This window comes from Dendrobates tinctorius, unplaced genomic scaffold, assembly GCF_039654945.1.
Source record: "Dendrobates tinctorius isolate UK_male_01 unplaced genomic scaffold, ASM3965494v1 ptg000074l, whole genome shotgun sequence".
NCBI lineage: Eukaryota > Metazoa > Chordata > Amphibia > Anura > Dendrobatidae > Dendrobates > Dendrobates tinctorius.
The window spans coordinates 3,325,589-3,338,788 of NW_027361742.1; the positions used below are offsets into that span (position 1 = coordinate 3,325,589).

At 46.6% G+C, this 13,200-nt stretch overlaps 1 protein-coding gene across 2 annotated transcripts in view; it reads right to left on the reverse strand.

The window, feature by feature from the left end:
* The window catches only part of LOC141096342 (coagulation factor XIII B chain-like), a 300,511-nt gene that overhangs the window by 43,276 nt on the left and 244,035 nt on the right, over nucleotides 1-13,200 (reverse strand). For both annotated transcript variants that reach the window (XM_073582881.1, XM_073582880.1), the window contains exon 6: nucleotides 5,593-5,772. In XM_073582881.1, the coding sequence (XP_073438982.1) occupies nucleotides 5,593-5,772 (180 nt within the window). The remainder of the gene's footprint in view (nucleotides 1-5,592; nucleotides 5,773-13,200) is intronic.

The window sequence follows — 13,200 nt, forward strand, 5'->3', positions numbered from 1 at the left end:
TCAAATTGCTTATGCCACTAACACTGCTGTTGCTATTGCTGCTAGTGTTTTTGTGGTGACGCCTTGACGTTCCTGGGGTTGGACGTCTAGAACTGTGATGCACACCATGCCTCAGTGCTGTCCTCGGGAAAACCACTCTTAAGATTGTCTACAAGTGTGTTACAATACTCCAGCATGCACACGTCCTTTTACAGGGAGGAAGCATCTCTCAAAATTTACTCTTGTACCGTGGATCTAACAGAGCAGCAAGCCAGAAGTCAGCACTATTTTTAACCCTAAAAATATGGGCATCATGTTGAAGATAGCTCAGTAAAGCCTTCCATGAGGTCTATGGTGTGTTGGTGGCAGGGTAACACTCAAGCTTGCTTCCTTCGTCCCTCCCGCCAACCACGGACAACAGAGAGTGCATCATTATCCTCTTTATCTCCTGAATGTTGCACCTCCATCACCTCTTCCTAATCAATTTGCTCCTTGGCTCCTGCACCTTCACTAACAGTTTGTTTGGTACCACGAGCCTCCCTCGATCGCTGTAATCCACCCTCCCATGGCACCCGTCTTTGCGACGAGAGTCCAGAGCTTAGAGATATTATCTCTTCCACATGCTCTTCTGCTTCCACCTCTTCCTCTGGGACCACCACCTTCCCACGCAGACTATTTAAAGTGTGCTCCAGCATGTAGACGATCAGCGCTAACCATCTTAGTAGCCATTTCAAAACTGTGCAGAAGGGTGGAGAGGTCCTTCGTTTGTGTCCACTCTGCAAGCGTGATTTGAACCAAGTCCGTACTGCGTTGGCTTAGGCTATGCAAAAGAACATACTGCACCAGAGCTCGTCACTGCTGCCACAGTCGCTGCAACAAGTGCAGAGTGGAATTCCATCATGTCGGCACATAGCAAATCAAACAGTTAACCAATGCAAGTTGATGACACTGAGGGGTGAGATCAATGGAAGTGAGCACACAGCAACTGTGTTTTCCTTCCAGGCAAGGATAGTGGCAGAGAAATTGCTGTACTACTAGGTTGAGGACATGAGCAATGTAAGGCACGTGAGTGAGGTTCTCCTGGCATAGGACTGCCACTATGTTTGCACCATTATCTTACATGGCCTTCCCTGGCTCAAGGTTTAGTGGAGATAGCCATTGCGCTAACTTGGAGGAATAGCTGTCCACAAGTAGCTTTGTGACTATGATCTCCAATCTCCAAGGCATATTAATTTAAACACTGCCTGATTGCAGTGAGCCCTGGCTGCGCAGTATGGAGGTGGAGGGATTCCCTCTGCATTGCTGAAATGCGTGTCTCATTAAGGGAGAGGTTGATGGTGCAGGTAGAGGCCCTGGAGGAGGTGAAGAAGCCAGAAGCAATGGAAGAAGTGTTACATACAGAGGTTTGTCCTGCAAGCCTTGGAGATTTCAAAACTTGTGAAGCAGCCCCTTCAATACCTGTCCCACAGCCACCAGAGTCACCCAACATCAGATAATGTTGTCTGTCATATGCTGGTGTAGCACAGGAACAGCTTTTCTTAGAGAAGTAATGGAAACTTGGCAACTGGTACTGGGGGACTGTGACGGCCATGAATTTTCAGAAACCATCTGCATCCATCAGGTGGAAAAGCAGCATTTACATGGCCAACTGATTGGAAATGATGGTGGAGTTCAAGCTCTTAGCTTCGGCATATGTAAACATTCTTTTACATGACCACAACTACAGGACCTAGGGCTGGCTTCTGTGCTGAGAGAGGGTGGAGTACAGAGAATAGGAAAAACTGCTGGACTGTGAATGAGTGCAGGCGAAGATGTTATGGTTAGTGATGAGCAAGTATACTCCTTACTCAAGATTTCCTGAGCATGCTCGGGTGATCTCTGAGTATTTGGATGTGCACGGAGATTTAGTTTATATCGCTGTAGCTGCATGATTTGCAGCTGCTAACCAGCCTAAATACATGTGGGGAATGCCTGTTTGTTAGGAAATCCCCACATGTATTCAGTCTGTCTAGCAGCTGCAAATCATGCAGCTATGGCGACTGTAACTAAATCTCCGAGCACGTACAAATACTCAGTGATCATCCAAGCATGCTTGGGATATCTCGAGTAACAAGTATACTCGCTCATCACTAGTTATGATGGATTGAGAAAGATGTGTTTTGCTTGGTGAAACAAAAACAGCAGGCATCTTCACTTCTGTAACAGCTGACTTCCTCTATCCCCGACTGTAGGGGGTAAACAAGTGGAGGTTTTGTGGCCGGGGACCTGTGTGAGAACACTTGATGTGGTGATGGAGAAGAAAGAAGCAGCAGATGTGGTTGATGGGATGACCAGTAATTGGTGAGGCCTGCTAGTCCACATTTTAGCACAGTGTGATTCCTAGGCTAAGGCATGTTGATTGCGCATGTGCCAGTTCAAGCGTGTTGGCAGATAACGTGAGTCTGGTCATTCTTTGAGGTCTCAAACAGGGCCAGGTTATGCAACCCTTGATGCCCCTGTGAACTGCAGACCCAAGATCGGAGCTGGCCACAGCCATAGTTGTGGTTGAGGATTCAGTTCTTGTCATGGTTGCATCACTCCTTGTCTGTGCTGTAAGCCACAATGTAACCTCCTCATTTTCCTCATGATCCAACTCTTCTGCTGATCTACTCAGCTGTGTGCCTCAGGGTTCACACCAAGTGGGATCTACAACCTCATCGTCATCCTGTCGCTGTACTCCCACTCTTCGCCTTGAGAGTCACCCTCCTCCTCTTCCTGCCCTGACAGCACAGTACAGTCTGTGTAAGTCTCTGGTATCTGAGTCTCATCAGTATCACCTCCACCCTTGGGGATTAGCGTCTGGTGACAAGAGTCTGGATTCTGCTTAGATCCTACTTCGTTCAGCCCCGGATCCAACAGGAAAAAATTTCTGGCATGAGTGTAGATCCTTACATCCTCTTGAGTCTGTGAATCTTTTGAGCAGACTACTGATGCCCATGGAATAGAATGTGTGAACAGCTCTGCAGACTGACCCATCTGTGATTCCCCACAGTCAGTTGGGAGGTTGGAAATTTGTGACAATTTGGGGCAATCAAGGGTGATTTGCATGCCACATTTGAGGGTTGTACTGTGTCTGATGTTAAGGTGGAGGAAGTGGAGGAGGAGAGGCCACTTGATGCAGTGCTTGCCATCCTCTGGAGCGCATGCTCTTTCTGACCCTCATCTACAAGGTGTATGGCTGTGCAGCTGCCTAAAAAAGGGAGTCAAGTGGCCCATCCAGTAACAGATGTTGTCATTTGCTAAGGACGAGAAGGTGTTTGTTCAGTAGAGCTTTTAGTAATATTAATGTGGCGCCCCCAGGAGTATGGTCACCTCAGTGGCATTACCTTCCTGCTAGGGAGGGTGATGTTATGCTTGGAAGCAATAAAGGGTCTCTCTATCAGTTAAATACAACACACAGCACACTTCCCGCTCCAGACCAGCAGAGCGAGCTCTGAACCAAACTGGGGGAGGAGCTGATCTCTGGGGGCCGGGAAGGAGAAGTTAGTTAGTTCATGTGAGGAGGGAAAAGGACGGGAGAAGAAGAGCTGGAGGATTGAGCGGAGTTCAGGCTCACTTCTAGCGTAGCACATGGTCTGGAGTCCGGTCTCTGAGGTTGTATGGATGCTGATGTTCCTGCAGCAGAAACCAGAGGAACAGGAGGCTGTAAATGCTCTGTTCCCACGTAAGACTCGGAGGCACAATAGCAACGTGTGAGCCAGAAGAAGGAGGCTACAGCTGTCTGCCATACGAGGGGGTTCCAAAAGAGCAAGCAAGGGGAACTTCAGTGTAACTCAGTACTGCAAGTACCTCAGATAAGCGCTAGAAAGGAGACTACACAACCCATCTGCATAGAGAGATTCCTAAGTTGCTTTCAGGCTGGCCAACTTCTGTTCCATCTGTAATCTGGATCCTGGACTGCACTTACAAAGCAAAGTAAAGGTAAAAGAAACTGCACCCCGTTGTGTCATTGCCTTCTTCCTGCAACCCCTCCAGCACTGCTACATCTCTGTGCCTGACACTACACCCTCTACCTCAACACCTATTACCACTGCCCTGGCACCACAGCTCTACTTCTGGGGAGCTATTACATCTTGCTGCCTTATACCATTCGTCCTAGAGGATCTGCCTGCAGTGTCGGCTTAACCCCTTCATTGCCGAGCACCACAGGTGGCGTCACGTATCATCCACTTATAAACTTTATTCAGCCATGTTTTACCCCTTTTGCATGGATGCCCAGGGCCACGGACCGGGTCACCGTCACCGTGACACATCCCTCTGAGACACCGGCCCGGTACCGAGTACCCCACTGCCCTGACGGGCGATCCATTAACACCTAACCCAAGTACACAATTTGAGCACCAACCTTATTCTCCCTTCCACCACAACCTCGCTTTTTTAGCTCAAGTTGTACGCACACTTCCAATCTTAACTGTTTCACAACCTTAGTACATCTAGTGTTTACTTTTTCAGTGTGCCTCAACAGCACTATAAGCCCTAACAATTTTGATTAGCAAATGGGGCCTCCCGAGTCATGACTGCAACACAGTATTAAGCCCAAACAATTTTAACTAGGAAATGTGGACTTACTGCCCACGTGCCTTAATGCTTACTACATCAGCGCCCTGGGTTTGTATGCCCACTCAGACCTGATGCTTTGAGAATCAACCTTACCAGTGAGCCTAATAACTTTAGAAAGAAGGAGCACAGAAAAAAATAAAAAACTGTTCCACAATCTGTGGAGCAACACCAGTTGGAGGAGGTAATCAGTTTAGATTAAAATAATCCAGTGAGAAGTCCCAGTCCTCTTTAAAACAGCTGGTAGCATATGAAAGTGAGTGGCAAGTCTGAAAGTCAAACTTTCTCTGCTCTGACACAATTTTCAATAGTTTTCAGCATGATGAGGACATAGGTACTATAGAAAGTGGTTTTCTTCCCCTCAAGGCAAAGCTGAATTCCACTACAGGCTTTGACTCTTATGATTTTTCTCAGAATTGTCAGATGGGCAGTCCAGCACCTGCTGAATGTATAACACTTTATACATAATCTGCTAGCTAGTGCAGCCTTCCTTCTCTTTTTCCAGCATCAAAGTGTATTCTTGAGGAGCTACTGCATGGAAAAATCCCAGTAGGTCAGATGTCAAGTTTCAGTAACTTTATTTGATGTCAGAAATGCCAACAAAGTTAGGGACCCACTGAGAGGTGGAAGTGGGCTTCATCGAGTCTGATTAGAATGTTAAACTAAGAACCTCATGTTTAGTTTTGAAAATTTTTGCATGGCGGCATTAGATCAATGTGTTATTTTTGGATGTGTCGTCGATGTCTTTTTTCTATAGACCAGTTCTGTCCAAATATCCACCACATTATGAGACCATACTGGTTATTTCCTTAAGATTATGTAGTATACTGATAAAGAAACAGATATGATTTTATAATTCACTGATAATTCCTGCATCTACTAATGCTGGTCTGGGGTTTATAGTACTTCTTGGGATTTGTTTTCTTATGGTTTTACCCTTTATGCTGTTAGCGCAGAGCTAGTTATAGACAGTCTGTAATAACTACATGCATGTACAGAGCATACATAGAGACTTACTTGCAACAGTGCATTTTGGGTATTGTATATTTCCCGATCTGCATGTCGCCTCCAGACCCTTTTCTGGAGTCATTTCGCCATTACATTGAAATTTGATTATTTGTCCATTGTCCAGTACTGTGCTTACATTGTAATGAATATTATTGTCAATCATTGCCGCCTGCTGTAATACACAAAAACCTGAAAAAGATAATAGTGTAAATTATTATTATTATTATTATTATTTATTTATATAGCGCCATTAATTCCATGGTGCTGTACATGAGAAGGGGGTTTACATACAAAGTTATAGATATCATTAATAGTAAACAAATTTACAATGACAGACTGGTACAGAGGGGAGAAGACCCTGTCCTTGCAGACTTACATTCTATGGGATAGTGGAGAAGAGACAGAAGGTCGGGGGTGCAGCAGCTCTGGTGGTTTTGAGGACGCAGCTCGGGTGGTGGTGAGGCAGCAGAATGGTTATTGCAGGCTGTAAGCGTGGTGCCCCTGAGGGTTCAGTCGCCACAGAGGTGCTGCACCTCCTCCTGAGGTGTGGTGCCCCACCATCCAGGTAAGGTGGAGACACCTGACCACACTCCAACACCTGCATCCCACACAACATAGTAGTGTAGCAAAGCACCTTTGGTGGCTCCCTGTTTGGAACACGAAGAGTGCTGGGAGGTGGGTGGAGCTTAGTTGCACAAGTGAGCGGGAGATGATTAGGACTAGGTCAGTCTGTGAGAGAAGAACCCGTGTGGGATGGATGGAGGGAGGTGCTGCAGCAGTCTCCTGTGACCTGGAGCTGCTGGCACTGGAATGAGATATAGAAGCCTGATTCTCCATAAGGAAGAAAGATTTGTACGTAACGTAAGGAGAAGAAGAGAACTAAGGACTAGGGTCGGAGTGGAACCCTTCCTCAAGTTCTAAGCGCATGGCCGGGCTCCGGTCCCCGAGGTTGTATGGATACTAATGGTCCTGCAGCAGACACCGGAGGAATAGAAGTTGTCACCACTTTATTTCCACACAAGACTTGGGGGCACAACAGCAACGTGAGTGAGCCGGGACTTGGTAATAAGGAGTCCCCGAAGCAGGCTACAGCTGTCTGCCGTACAAGTAGAGTTCAAAGGAACATCTTAAAGGAGGAACTTGGGTTTAACGCACAACCACAAGTACTTCATTACAAGCGCTAGAAAAGAGACGTTAAGAGAAGGCATATGTTGGCGGAGTGTTGGAACGGAGTACTTCATCTTGCCTGGAGGTTGGCTGGGCCCCTGACCTGGAGGACACAGCACCGAGGTGTGCACCTGTATGCACAACAGACTGTGAGTAAAGCTTTGGAACTACATGCCCTAGTGTCCTCCGCTTATTCCTGCATTAACCCACTCAGCACTACTACATCTCTGTGCTTAACACTGCACCGTTACGCTCTCCTCACTATCTCCCCATTTACACTGCCCTGGGACTACAGCCCTACCTGTGGAGGGCTACAACATCATTGCTGTACCACACCATCTGTCCCAGAGAAGCCACCCTGCAGCACTGGTCAAATTGACAAGAAACCACAGGTGGCGTCACCAATCATCCACTTATAAACTTTAATCAGCCACGCTTAACACCATCCCCTTTCACATGGACGCCCAAGGCCATGGACCAGGTCACCGCTACTGTGACACTTTCCTCTGAGATACCGGCATGGTACCGAGTACCCCACGGCCCTGGCGGACGACCCATAAGCTTTCCTGAAAAGATGGGTTTTCAGGTTCCATTTGAAGGATCCGGGGGTGGTGGATAATCGGACGTGTGGAATTCCAGAGGATAATAATAATACTAAAAATAATAAATTTTATTTCTATAGCGCCAACATATTCCGCAGCACTTTACATTTCAGAGGGGATTTGTACAGACAATAGACATTACAGCATAACAATAATCACATAGATTATAACAAATACCAAGAGGAATGAGGATAACAAATACCAAGAGGATAGATGCAAAGATATATAAAGAATAATTGAAACAATAATAAGCAAAGGCAGTCTTCTTAGGCTCAAAGACATATATATTAGATATTGCACACTCCACATATATTTATCTATATTCACAATTACAGAGATACATAAGGAGTAAATTAAGCCATGAGAATAGGTATATCTTCTTGGACTCCAAGCTATCGAGAATAGATGGAAATCAGGTTGATGGTCATAATATATATCCATATTCGTCCAATGATCCATATATAAGACAACACTAAGGAAAATTAAAAACATAGTTAAATTATGGGGACACAACACCACACACAGGTGTCTCCCAAACAACAGAACAGTGTAACTTACTTATAGGAATGGGGCATAACTAATACTCTCATTGAGTCCAGATGGTTGAACTGTACCCAGTGTCCATATCCATCTGGACTCACGTATTTTCAGCTGCCTAGTAGTCATGCCCACGTAAATCATACCACATGGGCATACAGCAAAGTAAATCACGTTCTTACTCGTACAGGTAATGTATTTCTTGATTTTATACTCCCTAGAACCATCTTGATTCATAAAAGTCCCTATACGGTCAATATTCGGGCAGGCAACGCAGCGGCCACACGAAGAAGTACCATAGCGTTCTGCCACCTGATCAAGAAATGTAGCCACTGGTAAACCATTATAATGACTACGGACCAATTGGTCCCTCAAGTTCTCTTATCTTCTGGCAGCAATGGCAGCCCTCTCAGGAAGGAACCTGGCAATTACCGGATCAGCCCTTAGTATATACCATGATTTATCAAGAATCTTCCTCATGAGGGAAAAGTGTGAATGATAATTGGTCACAAACCTTATATGCTCAGATTCCCTCTTGGGCTTGGACCTGTAAAGTAGTGCATTTCGCGACGAGTATTTGGCCCTATTAAATGCCTTCTTAATCCTACGATTACTATAGCCACGTTCGGATAGCCTCTTTTTTAAATCTTCGGCTTGTCTATAGAAATCGTTGTCAGTGGAACACAATCTATGCAGATGTAGAAATTGTCCAGTGGGGACAGATTGGATCATATGACCTGGATGGGAGGAGGTCGCATGAAGTAACGTATTGGTGGACGTAGGCTAACGAAATATATCGCTCTGTAGTTCACCCCTACTATTCTTTTTTAGTATCACATCCAAGAATTCGATGCTCTCATGATCATATTTATAGGTAATAAAAATGTTTAACCTATTCTCATTCAAGGATGTCATGAAAGCCTGGAGATCATCACTAGATCCCTGCCAGATCAGAAGTATATCGTCGATGTACCATGTCCAAGAGAAGACACGGCACACCGACGGCAACCGATCCGACAGGGAGAGGTCTCTCTCCCACAGCCCCAGGAACAGGTTAGCATAAGCAGGGGGAAAGTTGCCCCTATAGCTGTTCCCTGGGGCTGCAGGAAGAAAGACCCCTTAAAAATGAAAAAATTATGAGTCAAAGTAAATCTTAACTCAATAATCAATTCTCTGATGTCCCCCGGCAAGTTAGACATACTAAGAAAAAATGCTGTTGTACGAAGGCATTCTTCATGCCTGATGCTGGTGTATAGGGACTCGATGTCCCCAGTCACTAACATCATATCTTCCAGATCCAGGCCGTCTACCCGCCTCAACAACTCCCTGGTGTCTTTCAAAAACAATGGCAACCCCTCAACTAACAGCTGCAACTTGGAGTCTATCCATCGATTCACGTGCTCTACAAAATTACCACTGCCCGATATAATGGGGCGGCCAGGGGGCATCTGCACGTCCTTATGGACCTTCGGCAATAGATAGAAAGTCGAAATTGTTGGCTCAGGTACAATAAGAGCAGTTGCCAATTCTTTGGATATGGTGCCCGCATCCTTAGCTCTATCAATGATGGTAAGCAACTGTGCAGAGTAGGCGGACAAGGGGTTAAATGTGAGCTTTTTGTAGCAGACCTTATTATCCAGTTGACGAAAGGCCTCCTTTTCATAGAGAACCTTAGGCCATACAACCACATTGCCCCCCTTGTCCGCCGGCTTAAATACCTTATCCGTTAGGCCCTGAAGGACGCGCAGACGCACACGTTCATCTATAGTTAAATTGTCCCTATACACATAACGCGGGATCTCAAGGAGCTCCTTACTCACTATCTGTACAAATAAGTCCACATTGGGACATGATGACAGTTGTCACTTTTGGGTATTTTCTATCATATAGACCCCTCAAAGTGACTTCAAATGTGATGTGGTCCCTAAAAATAAAATGGTGTTGTAATGGTAATGGTGTAATGGTGTTTTATGGGACTTGTGGCAGATCTGGCTCTTCTGAAATTTAAATGTTGTGTTTTCCTTTTGGTATAGCAAGAGTTAATGTCTGTCTCTTGCTGGCTGTTCTTTTAGATTGGTCAGCTGATGTTGGTTGGTAACCACTCCCACCTCCATTTAAATAGTCACATGACCGATCAGCTGATTGTCTGTAATAGAGTTATTCTATGCAGTCCAGCTAGGGGTTTGGAGCTCTCCTGTTTCGGTGATGATTCTGCTGTGGGGGTTCAGATTCATGGTGCCGTATTCTCTGCTGCTTTAGAGTTCAAATAAAAAACTAGAGTCTGAATTGAGAAAGTGAGTTAATGTGTATGCACAATGTAAGTGTATATTAACACATGACCATTACACAGAGAAAAACAAAAACAAACAACACAAATATCCTAAAATAAAAATATTAAAAAATAAACTGCAAATAATGCATAAAGGTAATAATAATAATAATAATAATAATAATAAGGGTATTTAGTAAACATAATTTTGATCAAAATAATGTACAAGCCATCCCGCCACGTCAAGGCAACCCTGCCCTGCTACCAAGTCACATGCACCCCAATAAACCTTTGAACCCACTTACTGGATGGGCCCAGGAAAATCCACTACACATTATGCATTTTGTACTCCTGTACTCTTTCTTTATGCATTGTCAGGCCTGACTTGCTGCCAAGTCATATCCACCCCAATATGCCTTTGAACCCACATACTGTATGGGCCCAGGAAAATCCACTTCACATTATGCATTTTGTACTCCCGTACTCTTTCCTTATGCATTGACAGCAAGGCCTGCCCTGCTGCCAAGTCATAGACACCCCAATACGCCTTTGAACCCACATATTGGATGGGCCCAGGAAAATTCACTTCACATTAATGCATTTTGCACACCTGTACTCTTTCTTTATGCATTGACAGGCCTGCCCTGCTGCCAAGTCATATGCACCCTAATACGCTTTTGAACCCACATACTGGATGGGCTCAGGAAAATCCACTTCACATTAATGTATTTTGTACTCCCGTACTCTTTCTTTATGGATTGACAGGCCTACTCTGCTGCCAAGTCATACACACCCCAATACGCCTTTGAACCCACATATTGGATGGGCCCAGGAAAATCCACTTCACATTAATGCATTTTGCACTCCTGTACTCTTTCTTTATGGATTGACAGGCCTGCTCTGCTGCCAAGTCATACACACCCCAATACGCCTTTGAACCCACATATTGGATGGGCCCAGGAAAATCCACTTCACATTAATGCATTTTGCACTCCTGTACTCTTTCTTTATGAATTGACAGGCCTGCCCTGCTGCCAAGTCATATGCACTGTGGTGTGCTGTGTGGAGGTTCCAGGAGAAGGGATGAATGGCAGAGTGTTGAGTGGCCGTTATGTATCTCAAAGTGGGTGGCTTTGAGATGGAGACTTATGTATGTGTGATCAGCAAGGACATTGCTGAGGTGCTGCGTTAATATGCGAGGGAGAAGTCTCCAGGTAAATAGAAAGTTGGGGGGGCCTGGTTACCTACAAACCCACCCAGGGGGTGTGTTTAAAGCACGGTTGTAAAGAGTGTGAAAATGCCTGAAGGACCAGTGATGAGGTCAGAGTCATGTGACCCAGTGGGCGCGGCTATGAACGATATAATGTGGCCGGGGTGAGTCATAAGGGGTGAATGCAGGGACCTGGTTTGTCCAGAGCGGAAGGTCCCGTGGGGAGTGTTGTCTCCTGGCTAACAGCCTGTGGACTGGCTGAGTGTAATGGCTGCCAGCGTCTGAGAGTCCCAGAGGAGAGAGTGGCTGTCTGCAGCGTGGAGCAACAGCCATGAGGAAACCCTGACGTGGGTGAGATAATGATGAGGCTGAAGAGCCTGTGTATGCTGGACATTGCTAACAGAGGGAAACTCTGTAATGGACGCTATGCTGGTGAAATGAACTTTCTCTTGCTGTGATGGTTTACGCTGCATAATAAACCGCATGGACTGCTATGTTTTGTTGGAAAACCTGTGCCGGATGTGATTTGTTCACTGCCTAGGGAGAATCCCCTACTTAAATGACAGCGCTACCTCACATTTGGTGGAGAATTGCAAAGGGCAATATTGTAGCCTTGCTGCTAGGGGCAACGGAAAAGGACTGCAAAGTCGGTTGCTAAGGGCAATGCTGAGCCAGGAGGGCTGACGGTATGGAAAGCCATGTGATATGCTGACTGGAGTCAGTGGAAAAGACTTATAGGATACCTCTGAGGTAGAGGGGTTCGAGAACCTGCGCGGCCAGCAGGTGACGGTCGTGAAAACTGTGTTGTACTGACCGGGCTCAGTGAGAAAGAGACTGGTGATTGCTATAGGGTGCCTCTGTGGAGAAGAGGTATCCGAGGACCTGTGTGGCCGACACAGGCAACGGACTGGTGTTCGTTTGGTACTGACCTGGGTCAATGAGTAAGACGGTGTTCCTGGAGGGTTCAGTGAGCATGGTCCTGGAGGGTCAGTGTTGGGAGATTCAAGGAGAAGAATAGTCTCCCTGGAGCACGTGGTATGACCTTGGACCTGATGAGGCATGAGTGTTGGGCAGTCTCAGGAGGAGATGGATGTCCTGAAGAGCACCCGCTAAGCCCCTGGACCTGGTGAGGCCGGTGTGTTGGGAAACCCTGGGAGGAGGGTCGCTCCCTGAATTGCACCCAGTGCGCCCTGTGTGTTGGACGGTCTCAGGCAGAGACGGAGCGTCCTGAATAGCACACAGAAAGGACACGTGAGGTTTTTTTTGTGGGTTTTTTTTTCTTCTTTTCTCAACTCAGCCTGCGGTGGCTCAGTGGGAGTCAAGAAGGTGACAAGCGGCTTCCGGTAACTTGGCAGGGATACGAAGGGGACAAGCGGCTTCCGGTGGATCAGCGGGTCCACGAAGGCGGCACAGCGGGAGCTGTGGCAGCGCCGGAGCGAACTGGTGTGGTGTCGGTGATCGGTGACAGCAGGAGCTGTGGTGGTGCCGGCAAGGACTTGTGTGGTATCATGGGGGAGACAAACTGTGTTGTGTGAACTGTGGTCTGAGAGGACTGGTATAACGGACATGGGGGAAATCCCGAAAGGGGGCGGTGGCCCAAATCGGGGTGGTAGCCCAAAAGGGGGTGGAGTCCCGGAAGGGGGCGGTGACCCAAATTGGGGTGGTAACCAAAAAGAAGTGGAGTCCCAGAGGGGGTGGTGACCCATGTTGGAGTGGTAACCCAAAAAGGGGTGGAGTCCCGGGAGGGGGCAGCAACCCAAATTGGGATGGTTCAGGAAATGGCAGCACGGGTTGCCTCAGTGGGTATGTCCGGGGAACTGCAGTGTGTCTGT